This window comes from Hippocampus comes, unplaced genomic scaffold (assembly GCF_001891065.2).
Source record: "Hippocampus comes isolate QL1 unplaced genomic scaffold, H_comes_QL1_v1.1 scaffold78, whole genome shotgun sequence".
In the NCBI taxonomy this organism is placed as follows: domain Eukaryota; kingdom Metazoa; phylum Chordata; class Actinopteri; order Syngnathiformes; family Syngnathidae; genus Hippocampus; species Hippocampus comes.
In genome coordinates, this window is record NW_017805798.1 from 2045326 (window position 1) to 2059988 (window position 14663).

Here is a 14663-nt window from a genome sequence, read left to right on the forward strand (position 1 = left end):
ACAAAATACGTGATTGCACTTAATGTTGGTTTGTTGCTAAGCAGTTTTGTGCCATCCTTGAATGATAATTTTCAAGCAAGTGGGCTCTTTGTACTGGAATAAAAAAAAAAGTTACAGCAAGCTGCTCTATGTCATGTATCTTGGACAATCTCTTTGGAAGGCGCTACATACTTTTTGTCCTTCCGGGGCTTGCCCAAGAGACAGACCGGGATCACCTTTTTCTCCCTGGAAGAGAAAAATTGAGTCATTTTCTACAGTGTACTGCGCTTTCTCTTCATCCCCAAAGCACTCACTCACTCCCATAGCCCCGAGACACTTTGTTTGCATTCACGCTATCAGCAAGTAATGAGGTCATCCTTCTTTTTGGTATATTTACACGAGCGTGCGGGCCATTTATGCCCTCCAGGAACTCGGTTTACACCAAGGAGGTTTCAAGGAGCGACTGCGGAACATTCTTCTCCCTTTTCGGGCAGCGGGACTACTCGGTGCATTCTGGGTCAGCGTGTGGTGTCTAATCGCACCAAAGGGAGAAAACAGCCTGGACATTTCTACTGCAAGAGATCCATGGGGGAGAGCTGACATCACTGGCTTAGATGTAGGGGGGGGGGGGGTATCTTGCATATCATTATACTCATTTTTCAATGAGTACATATGTTGCCTTTAAACCAAGCAGTCTCATCAAACATGGAACAAGTTGACACCAACACTGTATCGCTTCCTTTCCATGTCCGTATCAGCCAAAACTTGGCCATGAAATGTCTGTGAGAATTTTGTCCAGCTTGATTGCGGGGAGCCGATCTCCAGCCAAGAGAAACAACATACTGTACAGACATCGTTTTGTTTAGTTTTTTTTCCAACTGAATCGTAGAAAGATTTCAGCGCAAAACGTCGTGACTTCTTTTCAAACGCCTCGCTGCAATCGTACCCTCCCGGCATTATTTATCTCCATTTTCTTCTCCGTGTCAGTTGTAATGGTCAGACAGTTCACAGTAGTGAGTGACTGAACATCGTCTTGTCGCAATTTATCATCGTTACATCCAGATCAGATAACATCCGCAAAACAAATCTCGGCTAGCTCACCATCTACTCTCGGGTTGCGGAGTCAGCGGTTCGACCGCGGGTTGAGTTATGGCGTGATGGCATGCGTTGATGACCACGGTGGCATATGCGGTGGAAAACCAGCGCGGTTTAATCGATTTACCTGACATAGAAACACCTCTCATTCCAGGAAAGTATAACATGCACTAGTCCCCCCCCGTGACATCAGCTTGACATATTATTCCGAGCAAACTGCTTTCTTAACAAATCCAAGCTGCAATGCATGCTGATGTCAAGCAATTGTAAATGAGTCTGGGCCCACTCGAGGCTGCTCGCTTCACCCGAAAAGAAACAAGAGGCTTTTTAAGGGAGCGAGAAGAGTTGCTCAGTGTGGGGGGGATTTGACCTCAATAAGAGTCAGCGGACTCAACGAGTACCGTAAAGAATACATGTGAAGTTACGATGACCAAAACAGTCGCTTCTTTCTATTGTCAGGCGCCTTTTTTGTTCGCATATGCAAAAATCATAACGTGAAAGGCTTTGCTTGGCACAATTTTTCAATGAATTCAACTCGGATTTTATCATGTGGGGTGAAGAAAAATTTGGTCGTGATGGATCGGCTTCATCGATTCACTGCTTATTGCGTAATTTTGGTGATGATGAACTGGAAATGTTTCGGTGCTTGAGCGGGATAATTAGTTATGCATGGTAGTGATTGGAGTGAGGTTCCTCAGGGTAGAAGGTCGATTCCTCTGCAATTTGGGCGGGAGTGTGTTCTGACGTTGGACTGGATTGTCACCAATCTGCTTTCATGTGATGATCGCATGATTAACACTTAAGACATGTTTCCGAATTTTCTTAATTGTTGTGCATGTACATATCACCTTCCACTTGACAACTCCAGCTTTTTGCGGGGACATGACATTTTCGAGATGAAAACTAATTACTGTAGAGAACTCTCTGCTAACCAAAATTCCATTGAAAAATGAACATTTAATCAACAAATGATTTTCCAGACCATTGCTCAAGGAAGCAAAAGGCTTCTTCTGAATGTTGGGCTTCCCACGCAGCAATTATTATTACCTGATGCTGCTCCCACCGTCAAACACAATATTAATACTGACTTTGCTGTTCAGAGTTACACCAAAACTATACCAGCTGACTGAACAGCTCAATTCACTCAATCGCAGGGGCAATGGACAGAAAATTGATCCCAAGCCGGTTGCGTGAAAATCACCCATATGAACCACAGTACTACAAATGTACTTTTGCTTCTGTGGCTTTAGTTAAAAAGAATATGGAAGACATTAAACTAACTGTTAGCATATCAATACCATACCTTCAATCCAGGAGGTCCGGGTCGACCGGGGCTTCCATGTGGGCCAACAGGACCCTGAAACCAGAAAAGTGATTAGAAAAGTTTCTGACTCTATCGCTCACCACCCCCATAAGTGTTGGTGCATGTATGGGAATGTTGAGCCGGCGAATCAGCATCTGCGGGGGAGGGGGCGTACATTATGTAAAATATTTTTGGTTGACATAGTGCGTGTGTGGTGTTCACAGCGTTGTCTGACATACGCTCACCACCCCCAGAAGTGTTGGCGCATGTATGGGAATGTTGAGCCGGCGAATCAGCATCATGTTCAACTTTGAATCAATGAGTGACTGAAGCCCATCTTAGGTAGCGCATGAAAGCCTTTGTCATGACATTCGCTGCTAGCACGTCGGGAGTTAGCAATGTTTGACGCTGGAACGACGAGACGCTTAGCCCAAGCTAACTGGCCAAACCGAATACGGATTTTAGAATTGTATGACAATGTCAGATGTTCAATCATATATGTTACCTGTCCCGTTAACACAGCGTTTAAAAGCTTTGATGATCAAGACTGACTTGTTCTATTCTTGTCTTCATTATTTCCAATGAGGAAAATGTTTCGAAGAAATGAGAGGTATCCCAGAATGGCCCTTAAAGTTTGATTAAATGACTATTAACACATGTGCATGTATGTATATATTCTTCCCTTTTGCAGCGGGTATCTGAGGTCCGGGTCACGGCCCCTGGGGCCCATTGTTTGTGTCTGCGTGCTTTGCGAGCCCTCATGTGTCTCCCGCGTGTCTCTCCTGCCTGCGCACGTAACGTCGATTATTTTCCTTTCCCTTGCACTTTTCCCACTGGTAAATGGGGGCCCATGATGTGAAGGCCACTCATCCATCACATCATATCGCCCCCGCCTCCAGTGGCCCCGCGCCACAAACTGTCGGCATGCGATTTAAAACCTGCTCGGTTGTAATTCTTTGAGCAAATCCGGGCCAAATGTTTGAACAAAAGCGAGTCAGACCAGGTGGGCAAAAGTGAAAATACATTTTACCGTCGATGGGATCATAAATTCATGCAAGCTAACAAAGAGGGGCCAGTTGGAAAAATAGAGCACCATAAAGTGTCCTGGTGTTCAAGAAGTGCTGAGATGACAAAATCTTTCGCATTAAAGTATCGTCAAAGGGCTGAACAGGAAGCCACTGTATCTTCTGCCCGTTCTGCAACCGAGTCGAGCCGGCACCGGAGGTGAAAGAAAAGGATCAGGTTCCACCTGGGTGATCCTTTCCACATCTCTGTGTTTTATCTGACTCCGCTTGTCAGCATGTGGGGGAGAAGTCATAGAAGTCAAAAAGAACCTCCTGCCTTTACACCCCCCCTCGACACCACAAAAAAAAAGCGCCGGACCCTTGTTCCCCATTGCAGGCGCTGGACATATGGAGACACTTAACAGAAGCTCATCCGCAGATTTCCTTCTTCTTTTTGTTTCAGTGAATTCCCCACCTTTTTTTTGTATGCTCCAGATTAAAACGTATGGAAGTCATTATTGGCCGATAAGGAGCAGAAGAATTGCAGCTTGTGCAGCAACCTCCTTCTGATGACAAAATGCCAAGTTTGCAATGGAGCTGTGAAACACGTGTGCCTACAGGTAACCAAACACACACACAAACACACACCTGACACCTTTAGACGGAGGGCACCTGCAAGTCGAACCCGTTAGGGCGTTTACTATGTGTGCCGATGACTTTTTCCAGGAGGGACTACTGTTTTTATGGGCCATTAGCGCACACCAGACACGCGAACACCTTGACTGTGCTTTTATACTCCGATGATTAAGAATCGATGTAAAACGTCGAATCTGTTATTTCCACAGACCAGCGCGATTAATTCGGCGCTAACCTCTTCATATTGAACGACTGCCTTCTGGCACTGAAAGGCAAATAATTGACGGTATGCGAAATCTTTTCCCGTCATCAATCGCGACCTTTCCGGAGAGCATTTCACGCAACGTTCATTTAAGCGCCATTGTGAATGTGATTTCATTCGTTAGCTTTGCACCAACAACAACAACAACAACAACAAAATTTTGGAGGCTAGCTCCTAGCGCAAGCGTAACCGATTGAATTTGTAAATATGTGACATCGAAAAGTGGCATATTCAAGTTGTTTTATTGGCTCGTTGCAAATCTAGTGCAGGTTTGTACATACATGTCATTTACAAAGGAGGTTGAAAAGTTTGGAATTGCTGCAGCAGAGTTGAACAATTCGGTTGGATTGAGTGGGATTTTAATACGATTCGATATGGCATGGCTGTCATTTTTTGTCGTGATTATTGGGCGATGCATTACAACTCGTAAAAGCTCTCCGTAGCCAAATCGAGTCGCGCTAATCCAATTCCAGGAAACAACAAACATCAGCATCATCAAACCGATTTGAGGACGGTTTGGGTTCGTGTTTTTGGGATATGCATTACAACTTGTAAAAGCTCTCCATAGCCAAATCGAGTCGCGTTAATCCAATTCCAGGAAACAACAAACATCAGCATCATCAAACCGATTTGAGGACGGTTTGGGTTCGTGACATCAGAGCCAATTTTCCGATTCAAGTCTGTTACAACTCCGAATGACAACACAAAATGAAAGGCAATTCGCAATCCATAGCCAAGAAGTAGATTTGCTTTTCAAAAAGGTCAGTGACCCCCTTGGCTGAACCCCAAACAAAACAAGTGGTACAGAAAATGTATGGATGATAATTTGCAAATGCGTTTCATGTCCGTACGGAATAAAAGAGTTTCCGTTTTAATATCTCCCATATTTTACCTGAGTGGACTTTTTGTGACGGTATTCATTCCTAATCTCTCCCTTTTCTTTCTAATCACGCAAACTATGCTTGGAAATGTGTGCTGGGTCATGTAAAGGGTGCGTTAGTCATACTCGGAGTGTCAGTGGCCTACATTTGGATCCATTTGGATGCTGACTGATGAATGAACCTCAAAGTGTGCGAGCGTAAAGACTCGTTGATCTCCAGACGAGGTCTTTAAACACTTTAATATGATTTGATGGGGGACAAAGGCTTCTTTCTTTGCTGTTTAAAGGGATTGGCCTGCAACAGGCCAGCTCCACTGAGGTCCCACCACAGGACACACACACACACACACACACACACACACACACACACACACACACATACACTCACACACACACACACACACACACACACACACTTACAGCCCCACCCTATACCACAAGTAGGACTCAAAAGTCATGCAGCAGCTCTGCAAAAGACCAGTGCACATTTTATTTCTGCTAAAATGATGTCAGATTTTGTTACTTGTTCGCCCGTCAGTTTTGTTGTTGTTTTTTTGTTTTTTTTTTTTTTTTTTAGGGTTTTTTTACTAGGTTTCACAGCCTGCCTACTAAAAAAAAAACAGACAGACAGCTGCTGCCATTTTGGATATTCTGGATGCCATGTGTGGTACAACATAGCGAGTGAAACCACAACAATACATTAATTATATCAACGCTCCTTTCAAAAGGGCACGCCGAAACACAATGTTCTTCCTTGACCATCTTGACCTCAACATAGGACATCCCTCAGCATGCCCAGACATCACAGGGACTGCACATGGAAGTCATATACACACAGTTCTTCCTTCGCCCACATGCCAACCATGCACAAAAGGAGTCGCTTTTGCCTGCCCAAACATCACACGGGAGTGCGTGCGGGCCGACGGAGGCCACACACACGACCGAGGAAATGTTCGGGGCACCTGCGATGCGCGATGGAAGTGTTCCCTTCACTCACCCGTGGGCCCCGCTTCCCTGGCTTTCCTGGTAATCCTGGAAGTCCTTGAAATCCCTGGAAAGAACGGTGTCAGATCACGAGTTAGTTTTCATCTCGATGAGTGTGTAAATGTACACGCAAAGTGATGTCACAACAGGTGCATTCATGTCGGACTTTTAATGAGTGTCACAAAAGTTATTCACGGTTATTTGAATGCTATTAAGTACCAGATGCTAAAACTGTGGGAGAGTGAAATACAGTACTGGCAGGCCAGAAAATGTCTTATTAAGGGTGCAAGTGACCCTTACGACGCCAATATTCCTCACGCTAGTAAAGTCACTTGTGACATATCGAACAGGCAAGGCAACGCGCTTTAATGAAAGCCATTGGCCGGCTTTAAAACAATTTCACACATGGATTAGCGAGGCTCGGAAAGGTCAAAACTAATGAGGGATCTGAGGAACATGAGCTCGCTTGAGAAGTTAGCAGCGTTGCTCCGTTTTCCCACGGCCGAAGCAATAACAAGAACAGGCTTGCTCTCGGGAGAATATAGTCAAGTCGTACAAAATCAAATACAACCAGAAACATTTGTCGTATTGTTTAAAAGAAGGATTTTATGGGAACCGTAACCACCCGCTATGAAATGAGTGTATTGACGAACAGCTTTGGGCTTAATTTTTGCATCCAATCAAATCCTTTTTTACTAGAATCGTGAAAAAAAAAAAACATTGAAAAGTGCTTCAATAGGCATTACTAATCAAAGGTGATGATGTCACTTTTCAACGGAAACACTATCCATCGCAAGTGGTTGACCATTTTGGATGGATTCCTATCCAAACTGACTTTGGGCGAGAAGCGGCGTGACCTCAGGGGAAGAACGTATGAACTGGAAAAGCTCGAGCCGTTATTCGAGCCCAGAACCTCAGAACCGTGAGGCAGACATGCTAACCACCCGGTGCCACTGTTGTAATTATGGTTAGAAAAATCAAAGTCGGTTCTCATCAACCAGTTTCTTAGTTTTAGTCACACGCTGTGAGACATCTTCACTTCGTGGGTGGATTTGAATCCCCCCCCCCCCCCCCGGGTTTAACCAGATTAATCAAGGATGATCCTATCTTGGCCTGACTGTAATTATAGACTATCGAATATTACAAAACAAAAATGAATCACAGCGTAGAAGTGCTACTTCAGCTGGACTGCTGGGAAAAAAAAAAAAAGAGTTGTGGAAATGTTGGAATTCGGTCTTGACATAACACGTTTCAATTATTTTCTTTTTGTTCAATTTACAACATGTGAAACAGACACCGTGTCAAGGGCTTTTTTTCAAATTGCACGGTTGCCATGGAAGTCTGCGTCAACTACATAAAAGCAGATGTCAGCGAGTTACACAGTCATGCGAAGCATCGGGAAGATGACCTTCACCACCCAAGTGATTGGCAGCAATTTCTGCTCTCACAAAATTAGTCTGAGTGGCTCGTAGAGCTGCGGTTCCCTTCACCACCACAGCAGGAAAAACTTATTGCAAACCTTTTTGTGTGTGTGTGTGTGTGTGTGTGTGTGTGTGTGTGTGTGTGTGTGTGTGTGTGTGTCATACGTGCTAATGCACGGAAGGTTTCTTTCTTCAACAATGGAAAAAGCATGTAAGCGTTTTATGTTTCGCGGACAGACAGCGAACAAGACTGCAACGAGCTTATTAATGTCAAGTGGAGGAAACATGCTGATGCAGCTAAATGCTAACTCTGCAAAGCAAGGCGTAGAAGAGCAAGGTCAGTTTCAAAGAGGCTGAGATTTAAGCTTTAATCTAAACTTCACATGCTACGTAGCGTTGTTTCATATCAAACCTCTGACTAAATAATGTTGAAGTAGTCTGTAAAAGAAGGTGAGCACCGGAAGCTAAATCTGCGTTTAAAGTCTATGCTAAAGCTAGCTATAAAAAAAAATGAATCAAGGGCTGGGACGGCAGCTGAGAACTAAAACCACATTTGCTACTTTTTGTTCTCAGAATGACACGAAGCTCGATAAACACCAGTTTTTAGTTAATAATGCTGTAATCATGCCCATTTAATACTACCGGTAGGCTTTGCGAGGCAACAACTGGTTTTCTGAACGTACTGCTAATTCATTTCAACCCACCCTCCAGTTTTCTTTTTTACAGGCATTTTTTTTTTTAAATCAAATTTGTCTTGTCAGTACCCCTAACCCCACCCCACCCCCCTTCCCCGCTGTTAGACAGCCGACAGAGAAGCGCAAATGTCTTCAATCTTTCAATCACAGGGCACAGATAGGCAAACAAAGATATTCACACAATGGGCAACCTGAAGTTTTCAGTAACCCTAACCTGCCTGTTTTTTTTTTCGAACAGGGGACGAAGTTGGATTACCCAGAGAAAACTCAAGCATGGGAAGAAACATAAAAACTCCACGCGGGAAGGCCGGGGCCAAGACTGAAACCTCAACCCTCAGAACTGTGAGACAGATGTGCTAACCACTAGTCACTGTGCTGCCCTACATATGCCATTTTATTGCTAATCATGCAAGCACTTGACACTTTGGTGTCAAATTGCATTTTATTCCACGCTTACTCTACCAGACACATGTATTTGGTGTTCTCGCTCTTTAGTGTATACGTATGTGTTCTCGCAAAAGTTTGGTTCTTGCTTTTAAAAAGCCAAAAATGTTCGAGAAGTCGAGCGTTGTTTGACATAGCTGACCTTCAAAGAGTACATGTGGCTTTAATTCAATTGGTTAGTCCAAGAGGGCGTGGTATACGCAATGGGGTTTTTTTTTCAATCCTCAATTTTTTTCTTTTAATCTGTGACAGATCCTACACATAAAGATTTAAAAGCATTTGAAAATGTGGGTGTATTGTGTATGGCGTGCTCCAATTATCTCAACGCAGAGCACCACAAGCAATAAGATTCTGCAGTTGTTGAACCCATTATCGGGACAGATCCGCTCTTGACACACCTCAGACCAAAAATAGAATCTTATGACAATCTCATAAGACATAAAGCAGATGTTTGGTGCCCATGGTTGGGAAAGGGCAAAATTGGCACAAAAACAGTTGACAGGCGTACTCGGCCTCGGGTGCAGTGCATCTTTTGGGAGGAAAATGTCAGGTATTTTTCAGTGTAACCGGTTAATTGTGCCTTTGTTCAAATAGTGGGCTGTCATCGGGCTGTCGGTCAGAAGAATCTAACACCCCAGTGCCAGCCATCAAAGTAACAGACAAGCCGAGGATGTTTATAAGACGGCTAAAATGGAGATTAGCTCTTTTTGACAAGTTTAAATGTAACTTCGGAACAATAAACTGAAGTCAGGGGAAACAGAAATTCTAATTTGGACGTATCAACACAGAGCGCTCCAGGTTTACACAACCTCAAACCCTGGAGACACGTTTGATATCCACGTCAGCAGGATTAAAGCCACGAACTTGCATACAAATGAGAACCAAAATCGTATTCGGGATTAGCCCACATGGAGAGGGCAGCCAAGAGTTATGAAATGGTATAATTAATCATAATCACTTGCAAAATAAACACTATGCTGACAGAACTGTACCAGGAACTCTCCCACACAGGTTTGAAAGAACTGACTCACCGGAGGCCCCGGTTCTCCCTTAAGTCCGGGTGGTCCTGCCAATAGTGAGACAAGGGTCGGTTCAAGGTCAAATGTTTGGAAGTCATCGATGGCTGCAGGAGTGACAGGAATAACCGGCGTGGGTTTGACATCCTGCGCACTGGTTGCTTCGGGATCGAGGTTTTTTGGCGCAACGGTGGACAAATGCTGGAAAAAAAAGGATCTTGAGGAGGACGCCTGTGTGGACTCGCTCGTGGCCTCTGGCAGTCTTGGTACATCCGTGAATCCTTGGCCAACAAGAGAGTGGGCCTCTCTTTCCTTTGTGTCGACTCCTGTTTGCGAAGGTAATTCCCGTGTCGGTGGTGTCGGACTGCTCCAAAGAGATGAGGTCACAGTTTCGGTGGGTCTTTCCAACCCTGGACGGTCCACTTGACTGACAGCAAGAGCAGGTTCAGGAGTCCGATACATAAACGTGTCATTCCCAACTCGCAAATGATCACTCGGAACAAAAACGAATCCCTCTGCTGAGAAGGCGGTAGCTTTGGGAGTATTTCGGGATGCCAGTGCTGTGGTATGAGTTACGTTTGGATCGATTAGAGGTAGCAGGGGTGCGAAGACGGGCCGATGCGTGTCGGCTTGTCTGCAATGTTTCTTCACGTAATCACAATAGTGATGAGCCGCCTCCGCTGAGGGGTAGATGTCCAACTGGCAGATGGCGCCTTCAAACGGCACCGCGTCGTGGTTCCTTTTCCCCAGTAGGAACGAGCCCTCCCGATCGAGCCTTTCCACTTTTTTGCCTTTCAAATCTGCGTGAAGGCTCCTGTTCCCGCAAGACGTGTGCAGGGACACCCGGTGGCCTCGGACTTCCAAGGCCAGACTGTGCCACCGGCCATCATGAACATCATAGTCGAATCCGACGGAGTTCCTGTGGCTGACGTAAACAAGGACCCTGCCCGGTATGAACTGCACACCGAGCTGCACTCGCCCTCTCTTCGACACAACGGAGAAAAGAAAGGCACTGTTGATGCGGTGAAGAGACAGACTGAGAATCAGGGAGAGGTTGGAGGCGCTGTAGGAAGCTGGGATGACAGTGCGCAGAGGCACCTGGACGCGCGCCCTCGGGGTGAGAATCACGCCGGACTTGAAGGGGATGACTCCGTCCGGGATGGGTCGAGCGCTCCAGGACGACGAGCCGCCCGCCCTTTGCCCAGAGAGACCCAGCTGCTGCAGAATATCGACATCTTCAAAACAGACACAGAGGAGAAGTCAGCGACGCCAGACCACAAACATCAAACCGAAGACTCCCAAAGGGAGAACTTTGTCTTTTTTCTGTTGCATGCACCGAATACAAGTTTGGGAGTCTGCAATTCCAGAACACCTTTTGTATCTCGTTCATGGCGGAGAACTTTAGAAACCGTAATGGGCATCTTCTGAGTCCAGTCACTCTGTTCCACCAACACAAAGGGAATTCCGTCGGAAACCGAGAGCCTCCGATATATTGTACGACCTCATTGGCATTCGACTTCAAGCTTCCACTGTGCAGTCGTTTGCGCAGCGACATTCTTTCCTAGACAAATAGCTTACTTTTCAGTCTCACGAATGTCAAAAGCCAGCCAATGGAACAAGGTCACGAAACAAGTGGATGCGCTGAGATTTCCTGCGCAGGCCTACAAATCACATCCACTTGCCGTTTTTAGATCAGTGACCATAAAAAAAAATAAAAAATGCAGGGTGAAGTGGTCCTGGGAGGGAACAGCGGTGCTATTTTAGGAGATATATGAGTGTTGAAATAAATAAAGATGAAGATTCTCTCGGCGGCCTGATGGTCCAGTGTCGTCGACCTCACAGTGCAGAGGTACCGGGTTCGATTCCAGCTCAAGCCTTCCTGAGTGGTGTTTGGACGTTCTCCTTGTGCCTGCGTGGGTTTTCTCCGGGTACTCCGCTTTCCTCCCACGTTCCAAAAACATTCATGGCAGGCTGATTGAACACTCTAAATTGTCCCTCGGCGTGAGTGTGAGCGCGGATGGTCGTTCGTCTCTGTGCTCCCTGCGATTGGCTGGCAACCGGTTCAGGGTGTCCCCCGCCTACTGCCCGAAGACGGCTGGGATAGGCTCCAGCATGCCCCGCAACCCTTGTGAGGATGAAGCGGTTCAGAAAATGGATGGATGTATTCATCCATCATTCAGAAAATGGATGGATTCTCTCGTGAGTTTTGATTCCCGACATTTCAATGTTCACTTGTAAAATGAAGGAAGAATTTCAAGGCTTATGAGTATGAATAATGGTATCAACCTCAAACTATGTCTCAACTTCCAGGTGAAAACTGATGAAAACTGAAAATCTGATTTTAATTTCATGAGCCGAAGCATTCATCGGTGCTGTATTCAAAACATTAAAAAAAAAAAAAATTGGCCGGTCTCCACCGTGGAACCGTAGCCTCGGTGGCGCTGTCAAACAAAGGCGCTGTGTTTAGCTTCAAGAGGTTGGAAAATCATCCAGGGCCAATCAGCTCATCTTGGATACTGTGCGCTAATCCACTCAGTACGTGCGCTGGCGAAACTGCCAGCTTATATAAAGATCGAAAAATATGCATGGGTTTTCTCTCCATAAAACGCAAAGGAAAAGCTGCTTTACAAAATCAATTTTGGGCTGTGCTGAGGAGAAAGAAATGTTGGCCCAGACGGCAGGTGGGTCAAAGATCCATTTTGCGACATCCTTGCTACCCTCATCCGGGATGCCCTCAAGAGTTGAACAGATTCTTTCGCTTTTATCTGGAGCCCGAATTTGTCACCAGAGTAGTCAGAAAATTGCAACTGACCGCGTAAATCACTCGACCTGTCCATTTCCTCACACAGCTTATTCCTGTTCAAGGAAACGGGGGAACCAGGGTCTGTCGCAGCTGACTTCAGGCGAAAGGCGGATGACACCCTGGACTGGTTGCCAGAACAGGAATAAGCATTCATTTTTTTTTTTTGATTCGCGGCATCACTTGAATGGGAGCTGAACCAGGCTGCCCGCGGCAAAGTCAGGCAAATGTACGTCGAGGTTATTAACACTCATTCACTCCCAAAGACGTTTTCAAACGTCTTTTCAGACAGGCTGGTACTGAATGAGTGAATGCCCTCATGCAGACACAGCTTCTGGTGTTTTATCGCCATGTCTGTCTTATTGTTTCCAAATAGAAGCAAAATAAAAGCACACTTGCGTTTGTTCTGGAAATAATACTCACTTTGAGCCAGCGTGAGAGAGCAGCTACAACACAGAATAGTCCAAAGAATGAGGACTCTCCTAGGACAAAAAAAAAAAAAAAAGACATTTTAATACAAATGAAATATTGTCACCTGCTACACATGGGCACAAACTCTTTTGTACACCCACGGACAGTCTTCAATGTATCAAATCATGTTTGAAGTCGCGGCCCGGTGGTCCATTGGTTAGCGCGTTGACCTCACAGTGCAAAGGTCGTGGGTTCAATCCCGGCTCCGGCCTCCCTGTGTGGAGTTTGCATGTTCTCCCTGTGCCTGCGTGGGTTTTCTCCGGGTACTCCGGTTTCCTCCCACATTCCAAAAAACATGCGCGGCAAATGGATGGAACACTCCAAATTGTCCCTAGGGCTGAGTTTGAGGGCGGATTGTTGTTTGTCGATGTGTGCCCCGCGATGGGCTGGCGACCGGTTCAGGGTGTCCCCCGCCTACAGACAGCTGGGATAGGCTCTAGCACGCCCGCCACCCTCGTGAGGAGAAGCAGATTAGTAAATGAATGGACGGATAGTTCCATCATCTTTTATTATGAAAGGAGTAAACAGTAGCATGCTGTTTCACTGAGTTATTTCCCATGTTAGGTGTTAACTGCAGCGTTGGCCTCACCCAGATTTTTCTTTCTTTCTTTCTTTCTTTCTTTTGAAAGCTTCTTTTACACTCCCGCAGTTGATAATGTGGGTTGTGGGTGGCTCGCAAACAGCGCTTGTAATTCACGAATTTTATTACATTTGTGGTTTTTCCCAGAGAGCTGCTGCAAACCAGCGGTCAAACCACTCCGCTGACATTAAATCCTTCCTCAGGACTCCCCCCCCCCCTCTCTCTCTCTCTCTCTCTCCTCTCTCCTGGATATTAAAACAAAAACAAAAGTGGGTGTGCGCTGCACTCACACTGTATGTACAGTAGTGGAGACGAGCGATGAGTGGATATGATGCAACCCCCTCCCCCTCCTCCTCCTCTCTCCTCCCTTTTGAGGGAAGGGGGGGTGCAGCCAATAAACAGAAGATGATGCACAACGTGGGAGGAGAGATCAGGACGGCTTGTCTCCTCCTCTCATACATCTCTTTTAACACAAAATCCCAGTTCGGCTGCCAAAACGGGACGTTGAAAACTGCGCCGCACCTTCCAATGAAACTTTTTTTTTCCCCCCACATTTGACGTTTATGTGCGGTTCCACGAACTTAATTCATGACATGGAAAGTTAATACGAGGTGATGATGTATTCGTGAGGTTTATGTGGATTTCATGCAAGCAGAAATAAGATGCCAAAGTGCGGCGACTGCGGCGACTCACCCCCCGGCTCCTTTGAGTTCGGAGTGCGGGGCATTGTCCGGCTCCATCGCGGTTACTTCATTCTTTCTTGGGGGGCTTCACTCCTGTCCGGATGAGGCAGAGGAGCGCTTTCCATCCCCGTTTGCAATTGCTTGTCTTTCTTTCTTGTTTTTTTTTTTGTTTTTTTCCACGAAACTAATTCACACTCTTACGATAAACGCAGGCAATCATTGTCTCCCACCTGCGCGCGTCTCCCCAAATCGTCTCCGTGCACCTTTTTGGGATCCCATTCACCATTCACGCCGGCATTGCACGCGCCTGTTGTGTGTTGAGAGCGTGCAGACTTCCCGAAAATGAAAGTTTCTTGTGTGAGTTAGGGGGAGAAGAGGAGTTGGGGAGTGTGGTGGTGGGTGGGGGGGGG

The 14663-nt window shown here is 45.9% G+C and overlaps 1 protein-coding gene and 1 long non-coding RNA gene across 7 annotated transcripts in view; one reads left to right on the forward strand and one right to left on the reverse strand.

The window, feature by feature from the left end:
* The window catches only part of LOC109525235 (collagen alpha-1(XXVII) chain B-like), a 50719-nt gene extending 36082 nt beyond the window's left edge, over positions 1-14637 (reverse strand). For all 4 annotated transcript variants that reach the window (XR_002170099.1, XM_019885572.1, XM_019885574.1 and 1 more), the window contains exons 1-6: positions 14264-14637; positions 12943-13001; positions 9735-10954; positions 6157-6210; positions 2378-2431; positions 172-225 (exon numbers count right to left, since the gene is read on the reverse strand). Coding sequence is in view for 3 of the 4 variants with exons in the window: in XM_019885572.1 (XP_019741131.1) it covers positions 172-225; positions 2378-2431; positions 6157-6210; positions 9735-10954; positions 12943-13001; positions 14264-14310 (1488 nt within the window). In the remaining variant the exon portion in view is untranslated. The remainder of the gene's footprint in view (positions 1-171; positions 226-2377; positions 2432-6156; positions 6211-9734; positions 10955-12942; positions 13002-14263) is intronic.
* The window catches only part of LOC109525239 (uncharacterized), a 42055-nt gene that overhangs the window by 24806 nt on the left and 2586 nt on the right, over positions 1-14663 (forward strand). For 2 of the 3 annotated variants that reach the window (XR_002170101.1, XR_002170102.1), the window contains 2 exons: positions 3877-4001; positions 8498-8875. This is a non-coding gene — a long non-coding RNA (uncharacterized LOC109525239). Of the gene's footprint in view, positions 1-3876; positions 4002-8497; positions 8876-14663 lie in introns of those variants that run through there. The other variant, XR_002170100.1, reaches the window with a different exon arrangement.